Consider the following 26,988-nt stretch of genomic DNA (forward strand, 5'->3'; position numbering starts at 1 on the left):
AGCTATTTCTCCAAGATTGACCTCAGGTCAGGTTATCACCAGCTGAAAGTCAAAGAAGAAGATGTGCATAAAACAGCGTTCAGGACTCGGTATGGACATTACGAGTTCCTAGTGATGCCGTTTGGGCTCACTAACGCACCAGCCGCGTTCATGGATCTCATGAATCGTGTCTGCAAGCCTTATCTAGATAAATTCGTCATTGTCTTTATTGACGACATCCTTATCTATTCGAAGAGCCAAGCTGACCATGAGAAACACCTTCGTTGTATTCTCAAACTTTTGTATCAAGAGAAGCTTTATGCCAAATTCTCGAAGTGTGAATTTTGGCATCGAGAAGTCCAGTTCCTTGGACATGTTGTAAGCGAGCGTGGTATCCAAGTAGATCCCGCTAAAGTCGAAGCAGTCATGAATTGGCAGGAGCCGATGACGCCTACGGAAATTCGCAGTTTCCTTGGATTGGCAGGATATTATAGGCGATTTATCGAGAACTTTTCAAGAATTGCTGCGCCCCTAACCTCATTGACTCGTAAGAAGATTAAGTTCGATTGGGGCCCTAAGCAGCAGGAGTCCTTCGACATTCTAAAGAAGAAGCTGAGCAATGCTCCAGTGTTGACATTCCCTGATGGAATAGAGGAATTTGTGGTGTACTGTGACGCATCACATACTGGCATGGGCTGTGTACTCATGCAGAAAGGCAAGGTCATTGCCTACGCTTCTCGACAGCTCAAGGTGCACGAGAAGAACTACACCACCCACGATTTGGAATTGGGTGCGGTTGTATTTGCTTTGAAGCTATGGAGACATTACTTGTATGGAACCAAGTGTATCATTTATTCGGATCACAAGAGTCTTCAGCACTTGTTCAATCAGAAGGAATTGAACATGCGTCAAAGGCGTTGGATGGAAACCTTGAATGATTATGACTGTGAGATCAAATACCATCCAGGCAAGGCAAATGTGGTTGCCGACGCCTTAAGCAGAAAAGAAAGGGTTAAACCTATCAGAATCAATGCCAAGCGCATTGAAATAAGAAATAATTTGAATGAAAGGGTGTTAGCTGCGCAGAAGGAAGCTGTGCTGGAAGCTAACTATCCTGCAGAAAAGTTAGGAGTAACTGAGGAGCAGTTATCCTGCGATAAAGATGGAACGCTACGCCTAAACGGACGAATATGGGTTCCAGTATATGGAGGACTTCGGGATGTTATCCTTCAGGAAGCCCACAGCTCTAAATACTCAGTTCATCCTGGAGCTGATAAGATGTACCAGGATTTGAAGTCAAACTACTGGTGGATTGGTTTGAAGAAGTCAGTAGCTGAGCATGTAGCCAAATGTTTGACTTGTGCGCAAGTCAAGGCTGAGCATCAGAAACCGTCAGGTTTGCTTCAGCAGCCTGAAATTCCCAAATGGAAATGGGAAATGGTGACAATGGATTTTATCACCAAGTTGCCGAAGACGAAAAAGGGAAATGATACCATATGGGTCATAGTTGATAGACTGACCAAGTCAGCTCATTTTCTACCCATCAAAGAGACGTATAGCTCAGATATGTTAGCTCAATTATACGTCGATAAGATTGTGGTACTGCATGGTATACCTGTATCTATTATCTCTGATAGAGATACGAGGTATACGTCGCATTTTTGGAAGAGTTTCCAACAGTCGTTGGGCACTCGTTTGAACTTTAGTACGGCTTATCACCCTCAGACTGATGGTCAGAGTGAGCGTACTATTCAAACCTTGGAAGACATGCTTCGTGCATGTGCGATCGATTTGGGTGGTAGTTGGGATAAGAACCTACCGCTGATCGAATTCTCCTACAACAACAGCTACCATTCCAGCATAAAGGTTGCGCCTTTTGAGGCCCTATACGGTAGAAAGTGTAGATCGCCCATTTGTTGGGCAGAAGTTGGAGATGTCCAGTTGTCTGGACCAGATCTCGTCTTTGAGACGACAGACAAGATCGTGCAGATTCGCGATCGTTTGAAAGCTGCCAGGGACAGGCAGAAAAGTTATGCAGATCCTAAGCGCAAGGATTTTCACTTCGATGTAGGTGATAAAGTGTTGCTTAAAGTATCGCCTTGGAAAGGTGTAATGCGATTTGGAAAGAAAGGCAAGCTAAGCCCGAGATACATAGGACCTTTCGAGATAATCGAACGTGTCGGGGCAGTCGCTTATAAGTTAAACTTGCCTGAGGAACTTAGCGCTATTCATAATGTGTTCCACATCTGTAACTTGAAGAAGTGTTTCGCTGACGAATCACTGGTTATACCGCATACAGATATACACATAGACGAGAGTCTAAAATTTGTGGAAAAACCTTTGTCGATTGAGGATCGACAGGTAAAGAAGCTTCGAAGGAAGCACGTGCCTATTGTTAAGGTCAAGTGGGATGCCCGTAGAGGTCCCGAATACACGTGGGAAGTGGAATCCACGATAAAAGAAAAATATCCCCATTTGTTTGAATAAATCTCGGGGTCGAGATTTCTTTTAAGGGGGTGAGGATGTAACACCTCGAAAAATTTCGTCCAATAATGTCTTGACACGTGTCATAAGGTTCCGGTATGTGAAAACATACTTTAGGAGGACTAAAAGTGACAAACAGTGAAAACTATGGAACGTAAGGGTCCAAAGTGTCAACAATGGATAAATAGGCTCTATGATAACCCTACATAATGTTTATAACCTTAAACGGATGGTTCATGGATCATACGACGCGGAAATTGCACAAAAGTGAAGTATTGCAAACTATAGGGGCCAAAAGTGTCAACATGTTTAATTTATACCTCTGAGTGAACTTTTGGCAGATCCGAAGCTTCGTAAAGCTAAAATATACTCACTAGAATGTGTGGTTAAAATTTCATGAAGTTTCGTCAACGTATGAGAAAGTTATGGCCAAAACCGTAACTATAGGGGCTAAAAGTGTCAACATGTTGAATTTATACCTCTGAGTGATCTTTTGGCAGACCCGAAGCTTTGTAAAGCTAAAATATACTCACTAGAATATGTGGTAAAAATTTCATGAAGTTTCGTTATCATATGAGAAAGTTATGGCCAAAACCGTACTTGAGGGGTTAAAAGCGTCAACGTCGAATTTTATGGCTTTTCGGGCGAGCACAAAGTTAAACGAGGACATTACCATGTTGGTAAATGTCCAAGGGTTCTTAAAAACCAGATTCGGGGGTTTACGAGTCAAGATAAATGGCCAAATCGTCATAACCAAAGTACAGGGACCAAAGCTGCAACTTTAAATCAAAGTTTGGGAGCTGCAGGGCTGCACAGTTGCAGCAATTCGCGAACAGGGGGCTGTTTAGCCCGAATTATGAGTGCTTGACAGCTTTTTCCACCTCTAAAACCCACCAATGGATGGCCATGCATGTCTTGGACACCTGTGAGCTTCCTATAACAGCTGAAACCTCCTTAAATCAGATTAATTCATCAATTCTTGAGCACTTGTGTAGTAACCAAGATCACTAGCAAACTTCAAAAATTCACAAGAGCTTTCCAGGAGCTTTCTGATCGTCAAGGCAACTTCCAAGTGCTATCTAGGCATCAATAGGACCTTTGTAAGCTTTCAATTCGTTCTTTAATCCGTTCTTGTTGTGATTATTGATAAAAGTCAAACTGGGTGTTCATAACCTTTGACTTTCCGATTAAACGGATTTCTTTCAGTCATTTCTCGAATTGAAACTTGTTATAGATTGGTAATTATGTGGGAAACAAACCCTCTAAAGGGTACTCTCTGATTCCCACTACATGCATGCTAAATGTCGAGTCAAACCTATTTCTAAAAAGTCAACAGAAACGATTTTTGAGAAAAATGACATGAATAATGATATAGATGACATGCAATCTGATTGATCATCATAAATAACTTGTAATACATATAAGAATGTGTTTTAATCATCATCAACTCGACAATCTATAGTATAGACACGAATCGGAACCGAAAGTCTTGTAAAACGATTATTTCGTAGACTATCGATTCGGATTCACACATGCATGATCGAGATCTGTATTGAAAAGCATTTTTGACCATTTTTATTTTGGTTAAACTTTCTGGAATTTTTGTTAATAAAGTCTATGCTTAGCCTATTCGAATGCATGTTTCCGATTTATGCATAAAGTTGACTATCTTGCCCTTTTTGATATAAAACGTGATTTTTGGAAAAGTGAAAGAGTAGAAATCTTTATTTTTATTATATAAACTTGCACCGAAAATTTCGGATCAGTTGGAGGTCTAGATTGTGAGTTATGGCCATTAGCGTAAAACTATATTATAAATTTACATAAACGGCCCTTTTCGCGTAGAACCCGTTTCTGGCCACGTTTTGATGCAAAACTTTTTACCAACTGATGTATTATAATATTCTGGGAATTTTGATGATTTTTAATAAATTTTTGGCTGAACGGATCCCAGATCGCCTAGCTATTTCGGGTTATGTCGGTTTTGACCGTTTAGGCCATAAAATGAGTTTTACACATCCTTTTGACCCGAAACCTTTTTCTACTGATTTTAAATGTTAAATAAATTATTTTAAGTATTCTGGAAATGTAAAAATCTCAGATTTATTGTGAAAACCCGAAAACACCCTTAAATCGCATTTTTAGCGTTTTTAACGCATAGTAAGCGTTATACTTGTTTTTAACATATAAAAACTTATACCTACTGATGTAATTATCATATTCTCATATAATAACAGTAAGTATAAGTATATAAACTCAGACTTCCAGTTTTGGCATTTTTAGCCCTTGTGAAATTACTAAAATACCCCTACGGTGCATAGTTTGGTTTTAAATGATAAATTTGATATATGGGTCATACCCTACTGATATAATATGTTATATTAAGTATATTTACTGTATGAACCAGACCCGAAACTCAGATTTCTAATTTTACTCTTTTATTATCTTTTAAATGACCAAAATGCGCTTCTAAGGCATAAATTGAGTTTAAAATTATCCCGGGCAATATGGAACATAACTTACTGATATAATATCATATTTTAAGCATATTATCTCAGGGAACTTGCATTTGAATCATTTGGCTACCCGTATCGCCCTTTTTGCGTTCGGTTCGGTTTACGTAACTAGTTTGCGTAAATTGACCGAAACGGGTCAAACGTTATCATTTTTATCTCAAAATCCAGAATGTATTTAGTATACCCATATCATACAAGTATTCAAACTTGTCGGGTCTAAATCACATTCTATCCGGTCTTTCGCTTAATCGTGCGTGAACCGTATCATTCTTAATACTAACCGGTCAAAGCTTAGGCTTAAATAAAGGACCCGTTAGGAATCTAATAGGTTAATTATAAACCTTTGTTCCAGATTAGGAGGCCCAGTAAAAGCTACCGCTCTTACCATTTGTGTTACATACATACTCAGGTAAATACATTTTGACTTATTTTCCCTATACGGGCTTGGGGTACGGTATTTAAAATACCGCTTGATCGGGCGCACAAGTCCTGCGCCCTATGGGTGTACAGTCTTGAATAGCTTGTGTGATTTCGTTTAAACAGTCTTGTCTTACTTAAAGGCTTTGGGGGGTTATTGACCATGTCCCGGATATCCTTGGCATTATCTTACGAGATGGCCACGACTAGAGCACGGGGTGTAGGCGTACACCCGTCGTGTATAACTCTTTAATGTGGTGTGTCAATTAAATCTCTAGCCCGGACAGTAGATCCCGGGCCACCAGAGATACGAGTGCATGTAAATCGTTAACAAGTTTATATTTTATAATTATCCCAAGTTAATAAAAATATTTATGCCTTGTGCATTTAAATCAATTTTAAATCATTTTCAAAATGAGTCGGTTGATTTGTATTTACCAGTGTAAACTGACGTATTTTTCCCAAAAGGTTAAGTGCAGGTACTATACGAAATAGGCTGGCTGTTTCCTAAAGAGCGTCCACTATAGTCTCGCAAGCTTGGACGACAAATATCTGTTGAACTATTTTTATCTTATTTTATTGATCTGCCTGTGGATCCGTTTCAACTACTTATGATATTATTATGTCATTTTAATTAAAGTTGAAATGTATCTATTCTGCTTCCGCTGTGCATTATTATATTGTGTTGATTGTCTATGACGATGCCAACTGCGTCACTGTACCCCACACCGGGCCCACCGGTGACACGTGGAAATCGGGGTGTGACACATGATCCGATGAGTAATGTTATCAAATAGCTCGTTCGATCGAACATCACCTCGTTCAATACTATACTTCATGAAATTGTCAAAGTGTGGGGACACTTGTTAGCCGATCGGCTGGCCTGGTCGATCGGCTGACATGTCCGATCGGTTGGGCTGTTCGTTCGAACAGCCTAGCCGTTCGGCCAGCATCCTGACCTGGTCGGCCTGTTCGTCTAACACTTGGCTGTTCTGATTATTTGACGTTATATTGAGGTAGTTTGACAATGAGCTGAACTAGGGAACTTTCGTTCTTACTTGTTCCTCCAGCTCGGACAGGAATCACCCAAGTCCGGCCGGTGAACGGTTCGGAACGGCGGTTTAACGTTTAACCCGTAATCGGTGAACCTCGTAGATAGAATCCGAACCTTGAATCATACAACCATTAGAATGACTAGGGAGTTGGCTCAAGTTCCATTTCTACCAATTTTGAAGGCATTGAGTGTAAAAGAGTTGAAAGAAAGTTGAAAATCATTCTTCCAATCCTTCACATCGTGTAAATGTTTAGATCTTGTGATAGATCTTAGTTTGTTTATGTGGAAATCGGCTAGATCCAAGTGATTCTTGGTGGATTAAGGCCAAAACATGATGTTCTTGAAGAACATCATGATGACATCATCCTAGAATGCTTAGATCTTGATGATTTCACGGTTAGAAATCAATATTTGAAAGATAAAAAGGTGCAGGAGCATGCATTGATAAAAAACGTACAAGTTTTAGGATGAAAACTTACCGAAATCGGAAGAAATCTGAGAAAAGAAGGGGAGCACAAGCTGGCCGGTCAAAGAGTTTCTAAAAGTGGAAAGAATGATAATGACAGGCCTATTTATAGGCTTCCCAAAGAGGAAAGGGCTGGCCGATCGGCTAGGCATCCCGATCGGACAGCCTGCTCGATCGGACAGTCCGTCCGATCGGCTGGGCTGTTCGATCGGCTGACAGCCTGATCGATCAACAGCCTGGTTCGAGTGTTCGGTGCGACGATTTTCGATATTTCGATTGAAGATGATACGAATACGATGGAGTTTCCTATTCAAATTACTTTTAATCCCAACCACTATATCTAACATACAATCATCTATATTTCACACTACCCTTACGTTACCATTCGTCATAATTCGATTTCGATTGCATTCGATTTGAGATTCGAGTTTTGATTGATTCGATTGAATACCACACAAAACATAAAGTAAGCACGCACAGGTAACACATAAGGCACACACACACAAGTAACATAAAACCAAATTCGGATAGTTCGAGTCTCCTGTTTGACTGATGATTAGCTTGATTATTGATTGATTAACTTTATCGCATTGTTACTTCCTAGTATTCACAGTCGTAAGTAGGTTCGCGGCGATTGAACATTAGATCATTTTGATTAGACAACACTTACTCCACATAATACAAAATAAAACATAAAATAGACTATTTACAGTCAAAGAAGTCAAACTTTGACTTTGACTTTGACATTCGAAAACACGGGGTGTTACAGTTCTGAATCCTCGAGCTAGCGGAATTGTCTGCACCTCAAATCTTGAACGCGAGGTCAAGTTGCCCGGCGTATTTGATAAATACGCCAGTAAGATAACTTCGCTACCTAGCGTTGTTATTCCAAGTCTTTTTCTTTGTGGGTTGCCGGCTTATTTGGGCGACCTTAAGATAATTTTATCTACGGTTCCTGGCGTATTTAACATTTCCGACGTATTTGATATATCTCCAGGGACTTAAATCTTGAACGTGAGTTCAAGTGTCCAGCATATTTATTAAATACCCTGGTCAGCTGTTTTATCCGTAACGACATCGTATTTACCAAAAAAAACAGTTAATATGGCAACCAATCATGAAAAAAACAGTTCTTGGATATTTGATTCTGGTGCCACTGACACCATGACGTTTGAACTGTTGGACATAAGTTTAATGACCAAACCTCAAAAAACTCAAATCCACACTGCAAACAACGGAACAATGCAAGTGAAAGGAGGAGGAACAATTGAAATTTCACCAACTATGAAATTATCAAATTGCCTTTCTGTTTCGTCATTATCACACAAATTGCTCTCAGTTAGTCATATTACTAAATAATTAAATTGTCACACCCTGACTTTTGCGGAAGTGCGATTATGTGTGACTTGCTTAATATCATTACATTCAACCATAACAAACAACTATATGATAAAACCAAGATGTTCATCCATTGATTTAGTTTTAAAATATTACAACAACATTGTTTTAATCCCCAAAAACACAGACTTCGTATTCAGAATACAACACCAACAAGTTTTAAGTTCCATAAGGACTTCTCAAAAGACACTAATGAAAACTGGGCTTTGAAATGTGCATCCTATCCAGGTTAGAATGCACACTCCAAACCACTCGACATCGGATGACATCTTTTATTTCTAACAACACTTGAAACCTTCAACGCCCGCTAGATCCATACTTAGTTTCCTGAAATACATGTAGTTTGAAAACATCAACAAAAGTTGGGCGAGTTCATGTCTTTAGTGTGTGAGCTCGAATAAACTTTGTAATCATCATAAGTAAGAATGTATTTGTCAAACCCTGGTATGAAAGCAACAAGGAAAACAGATCATTAATGGTTTGCAAGGCCATTAATATGTGTGACATGATGTAGGAAGGCTCAAACCTAGCAAATTTTGTCTCTGGCAATAAGACATAGTCACCTCATGGGCCAAACCCCGGTCCACATGGGTGTGGGCTCGCTACACCCAAATAGATCTATCACTCATGTCCCTCGGTCCTACAACGAGGATTAATGGTCTTAAGCGTTATACCCACCACTCACATGATCTAGCAGTACCCTTCTTTAGCTAACCATACCGCATATAAACGTTTGTAAACAGTTTGTAACATGTACTTCACCCCTGAAGTTATAAAACTGAAAACAGTTAAAAGAAAAGGGGAACATGAACTCACGGTTTTGCGTTCTTCGTAATCAACTGTAACTCAAAGCTCCTTCGGGTGTACACGACTACCTACAATGTACTATGATCTATTAGACGAGCGGGTCGTGCCATGACTTAGTATTAATTTGTGTCTTTGAGTTACGCTTCATTGTGTCTTCAATATTAGTCCAAGTTATATAATTATTTTTTAAAATAATAAATATTTTAACTTTAATTATATTTTTCAGAGTTTGGAATATTAGTTAAAATAATATATTTTAACTCGTTACTTTCCAAGTATTTATACATGTTTATCCTTCCCAAGCATGGGTGTATTTGTATTCGTATTCTTATACTTGTATATTTTTGCCATGTATCGGTGTCGTATTCCGGTGTGTATATATACGTATGAGAATACGTACTTTATTGTGTTTATTAAGTATCATTATACTTAATTTTGTATTAACTTTTCCGGAATAATATCTTTAATAAAAATTCACCAATATATATATTTCTAAAATATACATTTTAAGAAATATTACTTAGAAAAATTATTTATAATTTTTCCCTTGGCAAAAATACTTATAAATTTCACACAAGTCTCAAAATAATATATTTCCAAGTCTAACTTAGAAAATATATATAAATCCATTTTCCTTCCAAAAATAATATATTTCTAGTTTATTTAAGAAAATACATTTTGTCTCAAAAATAATGTATTTCATGTTTGTTTGTGAAAATATATATTTTCTTCCAAAAATAATATATTTCAAGTTTACTTAAGAAAATACATTTTCTCCCAAAAATAATGTATTTCATATTTGTTTGAGAAAATATATATTTCTTTCAAAAATAATACATCTTCTAATAATTCCAAGAAAATATATATTTTTATTTGCCCAAAAATAATGTATTTTCTTCTAGCAAAAAATATGATATAATCTTGTAATAATTGTAAAAATCATATTTTTGTTCTCTTGGTATCCAAAATATTATTTACCAATAATACACTTGTTAATAAATTTTCCGGAATATTTTGTAAGTTATATTCCTTTGTTCGGTTCCACCAACAATTTGGGTATTCTTTGTATATTTAATCCTTGGAATTTTTGGTAATATTTTGGATTGTAATTTTTGGTATTTTGATGAGTTATATTATTTCAAGTCCTAAAATAATATAACTAATACACATAATATACAAATAATCACACACAGGGTGACTTCTAAATATATAATTCCTAAATACATATTTAGTCACTTTTATTTATAAAACCCAACCTCCAATATTTATAATTTTTATAACAAAAATTATGGCAAACTTTATGTAGAAATTTATGGTTTGAAATCTACTTGTAAATATTTGTTTAGAAATATTTTTCTAAGTGTTTAATTTTTAGAAAAATTTTGCCATAGATTCCCCTAAAAATGGAGGTTTCCACGCCTTCAAGGCATATCATTTTCTTTTGTAAATCAACACAATCATTCAACAATTCAATTTATACTTACCATCTTGCCAAAAACAAGCATAAACTACTGACTCATGAACTTGAAAAATTATAAAAATGTGTAGTAACTTACTAGTGTATTTAGTAAGTCTTGTTACCCGTTAAAGTGTGGTTGTTTATTTAAAAACATCATTTTTGAAGAATCTAGATATTTACAAGTTGTAATCACATTTTCTAAAAATGTTTCTTCTTGGATTTCTCTTGTTATATATATATTCCTACACATATTTAACCTCTAAAAACATGGTTGATTTCTTTAAGAACCAAGATTAATTAAACTTTGTATTTTTAACTTGGGTTCTTGAAAAATCATTCTTGAAATCTTAGATTTCAAGACTTACATCTTACTTTGATCATCATTTTACAAGAAAACAATATATTCTTTCAAGTTCATGATTTATGTGAGGATCTATTAATCTTTAACACTTCCATCCTGTCATCTTGCTAGATGATGTTTTTAATCATGACCTAGCAAGATAATATGATGATCTACATCATTTACATAAGTAAACAACAATCAACAAGTATAATAACACATAAACATCAAGATTTCTCATGATTTTAAGCTTATGTTCATGTTTCATTCTCTTGATTCTTAGTGTTCTTCAAGATTAACATCATGTATCTTCTTTTAACCACTTAAACAAGATGTAAAATGAAGAGATTAGTGTTCTTACCACTAGCTCAAGGCTAGGGATGATCAAGAGAAGAAAAGAAGTGGATAAAAGAAAATGGAGAAGGTCTTGCAACTTCCGAAAGCTCCTAGCTTCCTTATGCACCTTCTAACACCTTTGTATATGCTTGGAATTGGATGAAGATGATTGAATGATGATGATTATGTTGTTGTTGTTCTCGGCCGTGAACAAGAAATAGAGGAAGGAGAGGTGTGGTATGTTGAGTGTGAATGAGAAATGAAGGTTATGTGTACTAAGGTTATACTTATAACCCATTTCTTAAGTTTTTCCAATGGTTTTAATGTTTAACAAAGATCCAACATAATCCAATAAAATAATTAAACAAATCACAAATGGGGCCACAAGTTGTGTCACAACCCCCGATCCCTGGTTCCCGGGAACGGGCGGTCGTGAGCCAGTTTCGGTGGTATCATGTTAATTACTTATTTGGCAGCGGAAATTTTCATCAGGACCGTAGTTAGGAAATATTAAATCAAAGTAAACCACCATATTTTATAATATTACACAATGGGTAAAACCCAAGTTTTTATTACAAACTGGTTTACAGGGATAAATCCCACTTTATTGAAATAAACGCTTTCTTTTATTTAGGTAACTTTTATAGCCACTTTTCCAAGCCTTCAGTGCTGTCCAGCTGGCTTCTAATTGGCTTTCACATTGTGTTACCTGAAACGCGTTTTAAAAAGGTTTTGTCAGTGGGAAATACTGGTGAGTGAATCCCAGTTTAAGCAGGAAATATTAATTTAATTTAAACAGTATTGAGGGCGATTAAAATGTTTATATCTACCCAATTACTCATTCAGTACTGTCAATCCTGACTTGTGGGTCATATTACACATTGGCTAACTCTTCGTCCAATGGTAACGTTACTCACATTTTGTATACAAAACCCAACGTTACTCACATTTTGTATACAAAACCCCAACATACCGGCAGTAATTGTAGAATTACAAAGACTCAATCACTGCTAAATTGCATTGTAAAAAGGTTAAGGTTTTGTAAAAACTGTTAACAAAAAGGAGATTACTCACATTGCTGTCTTAGGTTATTCTTTAAGGTTTCCTGGTGAATATCTATAATTTACACAAATGCACGTGTGTTAGTATAATAACCCATTTTAACATTAGTAATACCCTCCCCGAGACGGCATTCCAGCGACTACGTCGGGCAGAACCACGACAGCCGTTACGGAACCCTAGATCAATCGGGCAGCGTATCTAATACGTCTCCAGGGGTTATAATACTTACATCGTAGCAGAACCTCGCTATTTTAGGGGGTATAATGCCCGAGTATAGTAATGCCACTACAGAAAATTAAGAAAGAAAGAAAGATTTTGAACGACGGACTGAAGACCCGATGCGTGCTATTTATAGGGCTGAATTCGGACTTCCTCGCGGCCCGCGTGGAATATGGGCAGGGCTTACGCGGCCCGTATTGACTCCGGTCAACTGCGTAGCTTGGCCCGGTCATCGTATAGCTTCGTCGTGTGTTGGGCCACGTGGCGGCCCAGGGCTGCGCCACATTCCAGATCGCTCGCGGCCAGCATGAACTTAAACGAATACGTACGCGGCCAGCATGAACTTAAGATTTCAGCGGAGTCCATTTACCTATTAATGCGGCCCGCCTTAGGTTGAGGTGAGGCCCTACGCGGCCCGCCTCAGCTTAATTTTTAGTGTTTTTAATTTATTATATATATTATAATCTATTTTGGGGCTCGGTTTTCATATACGGGTGCATATAAAGACATGTTGAGACATTTTAAAAATATATTAGGGTGTCAGAACTATTATGAGGGTGTCGGTTTTACCGAGGGTTGTTATATCCTCCCCACCTTGTTTTAGAGCTCGTCCTCGAGATCTACTGGAACAAGTGTGGATATTTCTTTTGCATTTCTGATTCAAGCTCCCATGTGTATTCAGGTCCTCTTTTGGAGTTCCACTTTACTTTGACCAGAACTAATCTCTTATGTTTGAGATTCTTAATTTTCCTATCTTCAATTTGTAGAGGCCTCTCTACAAATTTGAGTTGTTCATTAACCTTTATATCCTTGAGAGGTACTACGAGTGATTCATCAGCTAGACACATTTTGAGATTAGATACATGAAATACATCATGTATTCCTGCCACTTCCTCTGGCAGTTGTAGCTGATAGGCTACAAGTCCTATTCTTTTAAGAATTTTGAAAGGTCCAATATACCTGGGACTTAGCTTTCCTCTTTTGATGAATCTTACCACTCCTTTCCAAGGAGAGACTTTTAATAATACTTTATCTCCTACTTGAAATTCTAATGGTTTGCGTCTGTTATCAGCGAAGCTCTTTTGTCGATCACGCGCTGCTTTCAGTCGTTCCTTGACTTGAATGATTTTGTCAGTTGTTTCTTGTACTATTTCAGGTCCAGATAGTTGCTGTTCCCCAATTTCTGCCCAACAGACTGGGGTTCTGCACTTTCGCCCATAAAGTGCTTCGAATGGTGCAGCATTGATACTTGTGTGATAACTATTACTATAAGAAAATTCTATCAAAGGTAAGTGTTCGTCCCAATTACCTCCAAAATCAATTACACAAGCTCTAAGCATGTCTTCCATCGTCTGGATTGTCCTTTCGCTTTGTCCATCTGTCTGAGGATGATAAGCTGTGCTTAAGTTCAACTTAGTTCCCATTGCTTTTTGGAAACTTGACCAAAAATGAGAAGTAAAACGGCTATCCCTATCAGAAACGATTGATAAAGGAATGCCATGTAAAGAAACGATTTCATTTACATACAATTTGGCTAATTGTCCCATACTAAAGGTTTCTTTCATTGGTAAGAAATGAGCTGACTTGGTTAGCCTATCTACAATCACCCAGATTATATCATTACCTTTTCTTGTTTTGGGTAATTTGGTAACAAAATCCATTGTTATTAATTCCCATTTCCAAACTGGCATTTCTAATTGTTGTAACAAACCTGAGGGTTTCTGATGTTCAGCTTTAACTTGTGAGCAAGTTAAACATTTAGAAACATAAGCTGCTATATCCTTTTTCATTCCTATCCACCAGAAATTTTTCCTTAAATCCTGGTACATTTTATCACTTCCTGGATGCATCGTATATTTAGACTTATGGGCTTCTTCTAATATACGGTGACGTAAATTTCCTAATTTAGGTATCCATATTCTCTTTTTATGGAACTTCCAAATTCCATCTGTTCCTTGTTCTAATTCCTTAATCATTCCTTTTAATTTTTCAGTATCCTCCTTGATTACTGATTCTTGTGCTTTTCTAATCTGATTGTTTAAATCTACTTGTAGATTTAATTTAAGAGAACGTACCCTTTTTGGCTTTTCATGATACTTTCGACTTAAAGCATCTGCCACTACATTTGCTTTTCCTACATGATACTGGATATCACAATCATAATCACTAAGTAATTCCATCCAGCGTCTTTGTCTCATATTCAACTCTTTTTGCCCAAAAACATACCTTAAACTCTTATGATCTGTGAATATGGTAAACTTACTACCATAAAGATAATGTCTCCAAATTTTAAGGGCAAAAATTATAGCTCCTAATTCCAAATCATGGGTTGAATAATTTTCTTCATGACTCTTAAGCTGTCTAGAGGCATAAGCTATAACCTTTTGACGTTGCATTAATACACATCCATAACCTAACTTTGAAGCGTCACAAAAGACTACAAAGTCTTCAGTTCCTTCTGGTAACGCTAGTATGGGTGTATGGGTTAATCTTTGCTTATGAATTCTAAAGGCTTCTTCTTGTTTTGGTCCCCATTCAAATTTAACAGATTTATAGGTTAATTTTGTTAAAGGGATGGCTATTCTAGAAAAATCTCGAATAAATCTTCTATAATAACCGGCCAATCCTAAGAAACTTCTAACCTCAGTTGGTGACTCTGGGGTTTTCCATTGGGTAATTGCCTCGATCTTTGTTGGATCTACATGAATTCCTTCATGGTTAACTAAATGTCCGAGGAATTGTACCTGTTCTAACCAAAATTCGCACTTTGAAAACTTAGCATAAAGCTTTTCTTTTCTCAATAAACTTAAAAGTAATTGCAAATGCTTTGCATGCTCCTCTTTACTTTTAGAGTAAATTAGAATATCATCTATGAAGACAATTATGAATTTATCCAAATATGGCTTACATATTCGGTTCATCATGTCCATAAATGCGGCTGGGGCATTGGTTAAACCAAATGGCATGACAGTAAATTCATAATGACCATACCTCGTTCTGAATGCGGTTTTAGGAATGTCCTCTTCCTGTACCTTTAATTGATGATATCCGGATCTTAAATCGATTTTAGAGAAAAATCGAGCTCCTTGAAGTTGATCAAACAAATCATCGATCCTCGGTAATGGATATCGATTCTTAATCGTGACTTTGTTTAATTCACGGTAGTCAATGCACATACGCATTGATCCGTCCTTCTTTTTGACAAATAAAATCGGTGCTCCCCATGGTGATGAGCTTGGCTATATAAATCCTTTCTCCAACAATTCGTCTAATTGCTTCTTCAGTTCCTGCATTTCAGCGGGTGCTAAACGATAAGGTGCTTTGGCAATCGGTGCTATCCCTGGTAACAGGTGAATTCTGAATTCAACTTCTCTGTCTGGCGGTAGTCCTGGCAATTCTTCTGGAAAGACATTTGAAAACTGGGACACTACTGGAATATCTTTTAATTCTTTTCCTTTAGTGTTAGTGATTATAGAAATCAAATACACTATTGATCCTTTCCTTATATAACTTGCAGTTTTCATCACAGAGATGAATTTAGTGGATCTAGATGGTTTATCTCCTTTAATTGTGATCTTTTCACCTCTTGGTGATTTTATCTGAATTGACTTTTGATCACATAAGATATTAGCTTTATTGGCTATTAACCAATCCATTCCTAACACGACATCAAATCCTACCAGATTCATTGGGTAAAGGTTTGCAATAATTTTTTGATTAAAAATTTCTATTCTTGCTCCTTGCAAGACTACAGAAATCTTAACGGTTTCTCCATTTGCTGTCTCTACTAGACATTCTTGTGGTAGTTTAGTTAATGATTGATTTAGGAGTTTGCAAAGTGAAGTATTAATAAAACTTTGGTTGGCACCAGAGTCATATAATACTTTAGCAAAAATATCATTAACTAAAAACGTACCAGCAATGACGTCCGAAATCATTCTAGCTTCGTCTGCAGTTAGAACGAATGCTCTAGCATTTTTAGGATTCTTGTTATTTGCAGCTGGAGCCAATTTCGGACAGTTTGGCTTGATATGACCTTTTTCTCCATAGTTGAAGCATATTCGGTTGTTGGCTTTCTTTCTACAGTCTTCTTCCTTGTGACCTGACATTTTGCAAAAATTGCAATATATGGAGCATTTTCCAGAATGCTTCCTTTTGCAATACTTGCAATAAGGTGCAGATGTAGACCCTGCATTCCTACGGTTGGAATTCCCAGAACGGAATTCTTGAGTAAGCCTCTGAGTTAAGTTTCTCCTCTGATCTTCTTCCCTAGTACGGATTAACTCATCTGTCAAGGTATTGGCTAGTTCTACAGCTTCTTCTATAGTTTGAGGTCTAACTGCCTTGACTACATGTCTAATCTCTCCAATTAATCCCCAGATATAACGAGAGATTAACACTGGTTCTGGTGATGCAAGGGTTGGTACTATCCTAGCATATTCAAAGAATGTGGTAGTGTAACCCTTACTATCTACCCCGGTCATTCTAAGATTCAGGAACTTATTTGCTATCTGTTCCTTTTCATTGGGAGGGCAGAATTTCCTTTCTACCATGTTTTTAAATTCCTCCCATTCCATGTTATAAACCCTATCACTTCCTCTGGACTGGAGGATAGTGTTCCACCATTCTAAGGCTGCCTTTTTAAACAGATTTGAAGCAAACATTATCTTATCTTCTTCAGCACATTTGCTTATTTTTAGAACAACCTCAGTTTTCTCTATCCAGCGTAAGGGTGCAATTGGTCCTTCATTGCCCGAGAATTCTATTGGTTTACAGAACCAGAATTCTTTGTAAGAACAACCATATGGCATGGTTCTTCTTCTTTTGGGAATGGGCGCTTGAAGTACGAGTCTATTGTTCACGCTATGTTCTGGTTCACTTGGTCGTTTACTACTATGCTTACTTTTATTATTCGCTTCTTGAACCGTTTGAATAATAAATGGCATTGCATCTATAATTCCTTGTGCCACTATGTGTTGAACGACACTATTATCCATTTGGTTTCCATTGTTATTGTTGTTCGGATTCTCATTAACCATGTTAATGTTACCCTGGTTATCGTTATTCAGATTATCTTGATTTCCTTCGTCGGCCATCTGAATTTTAAACAATTACCAAATATTAATATCACAATTAATATTTGAATATAGCCAATCACATGACACGCACTTTTAACCAAAAGCGTTGAGCATTGCGACTTTTACTCTATTTATATAGTATGCATCATTACACACTAGTACTGAAATTTAAATTACAATACCAACTGAAATGTAAAGCTACAATACTAATAGTAGACATCCGTATTGTTTTTTTTTCACATACACACATATATATTATTATATTATATTATTATTATTACTACTACCGTTCCTGCCATCGCATTCACTGATATGGATTCATCCAAAAATCCATATTACGCTCATCGTATTTCCATACGACGCGTTCTCCCACCTGTCGCATTCTCTCAATGCTTTCTAAAATTTCCTCCCCAAAAGTCCTAAGTTCTTCGACATTTTCTGCACTCATTGGGGGTGCAGGTTCTAGGACTGGGTTTGGAATTTGTGGTACGGGTTCCTGATTCGGAGGCATAGGGGCCTGGTACGGGTATGGATTCTCTAAAATTTCCCTAACATATGCATCACTAATGTTGTAGGGATCTTGAGGATCTAACCCTGGGTAAGCTCCTAAGTTGGGCATTGGCACATTTTCCTGTATTGGGTTCTATTGCACGTAGTCCCTAACATCGTCCCACCATGGGTCGTAGTTGTTTGGGTCTAGGGGATCTGGTGCAGGTACCCTAGGTATCTCCTCCGGGTTGTAATCAGGCATTTCTATCTGGTTTTCTACTTCCATGGGTTGGTCAGGATTCTATGGTTGGGGTGCTAGCATTTGTTCCAGGTTCGGGTCAGCAGCAGTGGTTGCTAAAATATGAATATTAGCGATACCCCTATTGAGCATATCCTGATTATAAGCATCAGTCTCTCTTGTTGCTGCGGCTAACACTCGCTGTTCCTGCAACTTTTTCATTCTTTTCCTAGCCTCGTGCGCTCCCCTACTAAACCATCCCCTCTTTTTCTGAGGAAATGGCTCTTCAGACTGAGCCTTAAACACAAAGATTCCTTCTTCTGTGTCAGCAGAATACCCTGAGAGGGCAGGCTGAGAAGAGGAGGTGCCTTCGCTCCTAGGCGAACCAGACAGTTGACGATAGGTGTCAGAAGGTCCTTGGTCGCTCATACTGTAAACTAACAAATAGTCAGATAACACATAGCAAGAAATACAATTATACACGTATTTCCATAATTTATTTCCTAACACTTTGAATTTTGATGTCAGCAGAACACTTCTGTGGCTGAATCAGTGGCATAGCTCTGATACCACCTTCTGTCACAACCCCCGATCCCTGGTTCCCGGGAACGGGCGGTCGTGAGCCAGTTTCGGTGGTATCATGTTAATTACTTATTTGGTAGCGGAAATTTTCATCAGGACCGTAGTTAGGAAATATTAAATCAGAGTAAACCACCATATTTTATAATATTACACAATGGGTAAAACCCAAGTTTTTATTACAAACTGGTTTACAGGGATAAATCCCACTTTATTGAAATAAACGCTTTCTTTTATTTAGGTAACTTTTATAGCCACTTTTCCAAGCCTTCAGTGCTGTCCAGCTGGCTTCTAATTGGCTTTCACATTGTGTTACCTGAAACGCGTTTTAAAAAGGTTTTGTCAGTGGGAAATACTGGTGAGTGAATCCCAGTTTAAGCAGGAAATATTAATTTAATTTAAACAGTATTGAGGGCGATTACAATGTTTATATCTACCCAATTACTCATTCAGTACTGTCAATCATGACTTGTGGGTCATATTACACATTGGCTAACTCTTCGTCCAATGGTAACGTTACTCACATTTTGTATACAAAACCCCAACATACCGGCAGTAATTGTAGAATTACAAAGACTCAATCACTGCTAAATTGCATTGTAAAAAGGTTAAGGTTTTGTAAAAACTGTTAACAAAAAGGAGATTACTCACATTGCTGTCTTAGGTTATTCTTTAAGGTTTTCTGGTGAATATCTATAATTTACACAAATGCACGTGTGTTAGTATAATAACCCATTTTAACATTAGTAATACCCTCCCCGAGACGGCATTCCAACGACTATGTCGGGCAGAACCACGACAGCCGTTACGGAACCCTAGATCAATCGGGCAGCGTATCTAATACGTCTCCAGGGGTTATAATACTTACATCGTAGCAGAACCTCGCTATTTTAGGGGGTATAATGCCCGGGTATAGTAATGCCACTACAGAAAATCAAGAAAGAAAGAAAGATTTTGAATGACGGACTGAAGACCCGACGCGTGCTATTTATAGGGCTGAATTCGGACTTCCTCGCGGCCCGCGTGGAATATGGGCAGGGCTTACGCGGCCCGCATTGACTCCGGTCAACTGCGTAGCTTGGCCCGGTCATCGTATAGCTTCGCCGTGTGTTGGGCCACGTGGCGGCCCAGGGCTGCGCCACATTCCAGATCGCTCGCGGCCCGCATGAACTTAAACGAATACGTACGCGGCCCGCATGAACTTAAGATTTCAGCGGAGTCCATTTACCTATTAATGCGGCCTGCCTTAGGTTGAGGTGACGCCCTACGCGGCCCGCCTCAGCTTAATTTTTAGTGTTTTTAATTTATTATATATATTATAATATATTTTGGGGCTCGGTTTTCATATACGGGTGCATATAAAGACATGTTGAGACATTTTAAAAATATATTAGGGTGTCAGAACTATTATGAGGGTGTCGGTTTTACCGAGGGTTGTTAGTTTATAGTTAGAAATCAAGTGTTAGTTAGGGATTTAGTTAGTTGATATTTATATAGTGTGTTATGTTGTTCCAGGATCATAACTAGCTTGGTAATGTTAAAACAGTGCTTCTAGTGAAAATTTGGTATTTCGGGTAGTGTCCAGTTGTTCGGTTGGTTACCGGTTCATTAAGGTGCTAAACTATGCAGTTTAGTGTGCTTTATGTACCCTTTTATGATAGTTTTGATTCCCGACACTTAGGAAAGCATTCAGGACCATTTATCCACATTTCTGCATGATATTAGAGTGTTCAAATGCTGAATTTGCTGATTTTCTACAGAATTCTGCGGTTTATGTGAGTTTTAGGCACCTTCCGGCACTTAAACTATCTCTAGGAAGGCAGTTTTGTGATCCTTACTTTCCTACACACTATACTAGTGTAACTCTTGGTTTCTGGCTCATTCTGTATCTCAATACCATGTCTGTCTATGTTCTGAACTCCGTCAACATTTTTCTGATTTGTCTGTTAACTGTGTTGCCGGTGTTTCGTGCCTCATTCGAGTCAACAAAGTTTGCATGCAGTAATGATATGTCATTTGCAATATATGATGCACATGTATGTATATGGCAATGATCGAAAAGCAAATCAAGTCATTACTTGTAATTCAGCACAGTCATTAAGCACTAATCATTGTTTAAAAATTGTATGGATGCATGCAAATTTGACAGTTGTCACATAATTGCATGGTACTAATGCATCCTACGTTTGCCTCCTTTAGGATATCAAGACGTGAGTGATTATTGGATGTGGTTCTGAGCGCCAAGGATTATACTACGTGGATGAAGTGGCTCAATAGGGTACTGTGATGTTGGCACATGGAACTGAAAACTGGGAAGCATGGCTATGGCATACACGTTTGGGACACCCATCCATTGGTTATTCGCATCTTTTGTTTCCAAAACTCTTCCCTTCAAATGGTAAAATAGATTGTGAAACATGTTTTCGTGCCAAAAGCCATCGACAACCATTTAAACCTAGCAATACGAAAGTTGATTTACCTTTTTCACTAATCCATTCTGATGTGTGGGGTCCTGCTTCTGTTATGGGGGGCAGGGTTTTCGGTACTTTCTAGTATTCGTGGATGATTGCACTTGTATGAAATGGGTATATTTTTTTTAGAAAACTAAGCCGAAGTTTATGAAAATTTACCACGTTTTATGCCATGATTCACACTCAATTCAAAAGGGAAATCCAAATCCTTCGATCCGATAATGAGGAGGAATTTTTCAATACATCCATGAAACAATTCTTTAAAACCAAAAGATTAGTTCATCAAACCTCTTGTTCTCATAACCCCGCACATAACGGTGTTTCCAAACGGAAAAACCATATTATTCTTGAAATGACTCGAGCTCTTCTAATTGAATCTCATGTACTTACATCTTTCTGGTCGGAGGCGGTTGCAACCTCTGTGTATCTCTTAAATCGGCTTCCCACCAAAGCTCTTAAGTTTAAGACTCTCTTAGATTGTCTATCTAAGTCTGCTAGTATTCCCCATCCTCTTACACTTGAACCTCGAATCTTCGGTTGTACAACATTTGTCCACATACCAAAAACCAACATAAACAAGCTTGGCCCATGTGCTGAGAAATGTGTATTTGTGGCTATGGGATCGATCAAATAGGTTACCGGTGTCATAATCCAAAAACTCGTCAAATGTTCACCACAATGAATTGTGACTTTTTTGAAACAAAATACTTTTATAACACCCAACTCAGTGGTCAGGGGGAGAATGAATGTATAGACACTCTGAGTTGGCTAACTCAACTTCCATCATCTGAAGAAGTAACAACAGAAGACCATCACAGTACTTCATGTCAATCACCTTCAAACACAGCCACACAATCTGCAGAGCACAGTACCAATAAAGAAAGTCCATCCAACGTGATACCAGAGATAAGAAATACTGAGAGCCCTGAATGTCCTACGTCTTATAACTATGAGACAACAGAGGAACACATAGAACCGACAACAACAGAACTTATAGAACATGTTGAACCAAATGTTGAATAGATTGAACCAGATGTTGAAGAGGTTGAACCAGTTGTTGAACATGTTGAACCAGTTGTAACAGAGACAACCGGAAGATAGTCTCTCCCTCCAAGAGAAAATAAAGGGGTTCCTCCCAAGAGATACTCACCAGAAAAGGTGGCTCCAAGGTCTAGGTACCCTTTGGCAAACATTGCCACTGGGAATTTGTCTAAGGAAGCTAAAGCATTTGTAGCTGCCTTGTGCTCTTAACAAACGCCATCTACAACACAAGAAGCCTTGAAGTCAAAAGAGTGGAAAAAGGCCATGGAGACCGAAATGGAAGCACTCAAGAAGAATAACACATGGGAGAAATGCACCCTTCCACCACCAGGAAAAAAACCAGTGGGATATGGTTAGGTGTTTTCAATCAAACACAGACCTAATGGAACGATTGAAAGATACAAAGCACGACTGGTTGCAAAGGGTTATACTCAGACTTATGGAATTGACTACTCTGAAACCTTCTCCCCAGTAGCCAAAATCGACACAATCAGAGTTTCTTTTTCAATAGCCGCCAATAAAGGTTGGCCTCTTCATCAATTTGATGTAAAAAATGCCTTCCTTCACGGAGAACTAAATGAGGAGGTCTATATGGATGCCCCACCGGGATTCAATGAGAATTTTAAGGTTGGAGAAATATATCGGTTAAAGAAATCTCTGTATGGGGTTAAGCAGTCCCCTAGAGCTTGGTTTGGGAGGTTTACTCTTGCTATGAAGAAATATGGCTTCAAACAAAGCAATTCTGACCATACTCTATTTTTGAAACGAAGTGCCAATCTTGTGACCTGCTTAATTATCTACGTTGATGACATGATACTTACAGGGAACGATGAAGAGTAAATGTCAATGTTAAGAGATAAACTTTTTTTGGAGTTCGAGATGAAAGACCTGGGAAGATTAAACAAGGGATTAAAGTTCAAAGAGACTACTTTTTTTGGAATTAAAGTTCAAAGATCTAAACAAGGGATTTTTATCTGTCAGAAGAAATATATTCTTGATCTCTTAGCCAAAACCAGAATGATTGAGTGCAAACCTGCGGACACCCAAATGGTGGTTAACCACGGCCTATACATGGAAGATGGAGCAGAACTAGCAGATAAGGAGAGATCAACGAATGGTGGTAAAGCTGATATACCTATCCCACACTCGCCCAGATATAGCTTATGCAGTAGGAGTGGTGAGTCACTTTATGCACCAGCCCCAAGAAAGTCACATGGAAGTAGTTTTAAGAATCACCAAGTATCTCAAGGGAACAACGGGTCATAGTATACTTTTCAAATCAAATGGGCACCCAGAAATCCAAGCATATACAGACGCCGACTGGACAGAGGATAAAGGAACGAGAAGGACAACCTCAGGATACTTCACCATGGTCGGGGGAAATCTAGTCAACTAGAGAAGCAAAAAACAAAAAGTAGTCTCCCTATCTAGTGCAAAACTGACACATAACTATTCTCTATGTAGCAAAATTTCGTTAGACTCCTTGTATCTATCACACCCCAACCTGCAGCGGATAAGGTGACTGGGGCATGATGATTGTTCACAGCTCATGACAACTAATTAAAAATAAATATTATCCATATTCGAATTAAGCAAATGTCACAAAACCAAATAACAAAACATAAACAAAATAATCTGGTTTATTATCTAAGCATATCCCTACATGTCATTGTCCTCATCGCTTCAAACTTGTTCACCTCTACCATACGTAAAAATATTTTGGGTTAACACAAAATGGTGAGTAAATCTAATATTTAAAATAAAACAATATTTGTTTATTTATTTAAAATAAAATATTTTGGGTCAACAACAAACTAAAATGAATGAATATAGAAACAGTTTATTCAAAATGATCAAGAATTTATATTAAAGAATAATTAATAATCATGGGATTACAATGGACAAATACTATCATGAGCAAACACACACTACCATCATGATCGAGACCATTATTAACTTACCATCGTGATCCTTCAGTGAAACAAGCCTTGGTTCTGACAACGAGGTACCTATTCGTTACTGAAGCTTCCGTTGAGGATCGTTTTGGTAAACACACCTAGTCCGTAAATTCTTTATTCACGCCATGTTTCACGATAAACCTTCACTGTCGGATCGCTCCACCTACACCGAGGGATATTTGTCACTGAAAGCCCTCTTTTTTGTAGTGGGAGGTTTGCAAAGGTTTCTTTACAAAAGAGGCATGTTTTTTATGTTTGTCAAAAATTGTCGAACCATATGTGCGAATAACCATTTCAATTAGGAGAGGAAACTGAAGTGCAGAGAAAAGAACAACCGGGAGAGTAGATAGTATAATAAGAGGTATGGAGACCCAGGATAACATTTTATGTAGCATAAGATACATTGCAGCAGCAAATGATATTATCATGGTAACGATAGAAACAAAAAGGCACGCAATTCCAAAGATCAATTTGGTGGGCAAGGAAACAAGAAAATCATCCTCTGCGTATCGTGCAGTGAGAATTCCTAAGAACATCAACACGGAAGTTGATGATGCAAAGAGAGAAAGTCCATTTGATATCATAAATATCAAGAATGTGTTTCTGTCAGTGTTTAACATTATGGGTAGGCCAGATTGGGCCTCATTCCCGCCAGGCATAGTGAAGGCAGTTGTGAACATGACTGCAGCAATAAGAGTTCCTACGATCATACTTGATCCAACAGTGTTCTTCATCCATTTTTCGCCTTCTTTTGCAAGCTCCTTGTGTTCATGACTGAATAAAGAGTCGGGCTTTCTATGGCTTTCATTCACTTGATCTTTGTATTTAGGTTGTACTAAACTTTCCACCTCCTACAATGTTTAGTTAAATGCATAAAGACAATTCAAAATATTTCTCCCAAAACATCTCGAGTTAACTCGGAATTGTAGATGATTTAGAGATGTGATAAGCAATTTTAGACATTTCTATGGAAGTTTTTGTACAAATCGGCAGCGAACTTATGCAAACCTTGACAAAGGTTTTAGGAGTCCGCTGAAGTGTCAAGCATACTTGCTTGAGTTTGTTGGTCAAACGAGCGAACTCCACTATTTTTCCTTATCCAAGTTCACTTGCCACACCAGTAAACTCAATAAAAAAAAAACATTGTATAATTTTTCTTGATCGTATATAGGTGTAGCGAACTGACTATTTGTGCAATAACTTTTCTAGGAATTCCTAGAAGTATTACCCACATCTCTAAACTACAAATTAGAAAATTTAAATCATCTCCCAAAGATACCAAGAAAGAAACTTTGCTCTACCTTATACCACTGAAGTTCCCTCTGCATTTGTAAGGCCGCTCCCGAAATACGATCAAGTTGCGCCGGAGGAGAGAGTTTAGCTGCGAGATGTAGAAAATTGTTATGAAATATATCGTGTCGACTCGCCACTATGCTCTTCTTTGGTCTCAATCTATAGAAAAGACTGAATATTTTTTCTTGGCGAAGAATAATTGCATGTGAAAAGATTGTTCTTCCTCTTTTGTCTTTCCTCCATATGAAGTCTGGATTGTATGTTAGTAGTTCATCGACGAACTCAACTATCCCATGCTTAATGGCATTGTGCACCACCTTATCAATTTCCATTCTTTGAAGCTCTAAGTCACTCATGCCTCTTATTTCCTTAAAAATGCAACCAAGGAGGTTACTTGCTTCATCATTGACCAACTTTTTGTCATGCAAATTCTTGATATCGGGTACTGCAAGCAGAATTAAACACATTTTACACACTCACTTTCTTTCATATAAATTTACACAAAGAGAAGTGCATTTGTTTCAGAATTATGACATACATACCTAAAAACCGTAGCAAGATCCAACCTAGCCGATGTAGTAAGCTAGGCCGGCTAATGAATTCTTCTTCATCTGAGATATCTATTTCGTGCTGAGAGCCATTTGTCCCCCCTAGTTCTTTTGGTGTTAGCATCCCATGGAGAATGTATACGCACACCTGTTAGAATAATAGAAATCATACAGCTAACCATCAATGAAGTTGATACAGCAAGAAATCATACTTTGAAGATCATTTATATGCAACTTTTAGCTATCCATGTAACCCCAGCGAAGAGCATTGCCCCTTGACCCCATAAGGGCAGGCCTCCCATGGTCTAGCTTAAAAGCTTTGAGGTTTCATGAGACTTGTAATCGTATAGTACTAATCGAGTATGTACTCCACAACTCCTAAATTGAATCAGTATTTATCATTTCTCATTTAGTCTTCAAGTAAATCCAGATTACGAAAAAAAATAGCTCGATGACACTAAATCACCAAAAAGGCAAAAACTAAGAGGTCATCAAGATGATGCCAGATTTTTAATAAAATTCTAAGGATGTGATTCCTCGTTGAGCTAATGTTAGAGCATAGAAAGGTATATAAGAGGTAATTAATTACTCACATTTATAGATCCATTGTTTCCAAAATGGAAATGCGCTTCCGCTTGCAAATGCAGAAGGCTTGTGTGCCAATTTGTGAAGACCATAATCTCCATTGTGATCCTCCATGATGCCTAGCTTTGGAAACAAGTACAGTAGCATGGAAGCAATATCTATAGGGTTTAG

At 37.8% G+C, this 26,988-nt stretch overlaps 1 protein-coding gene across 1 annotated transcript; it reads right to left on the bottom strand.

The window, feature by feature from the left end:
- Positions 1-24,271: 24,271 nt before the first annotated feature.
- Positions 24,272-26,918, bottom strand: LOC110888589. Its single transcript, XM_022136109.2, has 4 exons — positions 26,826-26,918; positions 26,227-26,380; positions 25,693-26,129; positions 24,272-25,242 (listed from the first exon to the last, which is right to left on the bottom strand). Exons 1-4 carry the CDS (start codon positions 26,916-26,918, stop codon positions 24,574-24,576), a joined length of 1,353 nt encoding a protein of 450 aa, XP_021991801.2. The 3' UTR covers positions 24,272-24,573.
- Positions 26,919-26,988: the final 70 nt, after the last annotated feature.

The sequence above is a fragment of the Helianthus annuus genome, chromosome 4 (genome assembly GCF_002127325.2).
Source record: "Helianthus annuus cultivar XRQ/B chromosome 4, HanXRQr2.0-SUNRISE, whole genome shotgun sequence".
Lineage (NCBI taxonomy): Eukaryota > Viridiplantae > Streptophyta > Magnoliopsida > Asterales > Asteraceae > Helianthus > Helianthus annuus.

Bases quoted from the DNA above. Each gene is read 5' to 3' on its own strand.
- LOC110888589 (XM_022136109.2), bottom strand. From the start codon at position 26,918: ATGGAGATTATGGTCTTCACAAATTGGCACACAAGCCTTCTGCATTTG. The intron at 26,130-26,226 runs GTATGTATGTCA...TTCTGCTTGCAG, and splicing joins GATCTTGCTACGGTTTTTAG to TACCCGATATCAAGAATTTG. The intron at 25,243-25,692 runs GTAGAGCAAAGT...TAAACATTGTAG, and splicing joins GGGAACTTCAGTGGTATAAG to GAGGTGGAAAGTTTAGTACA.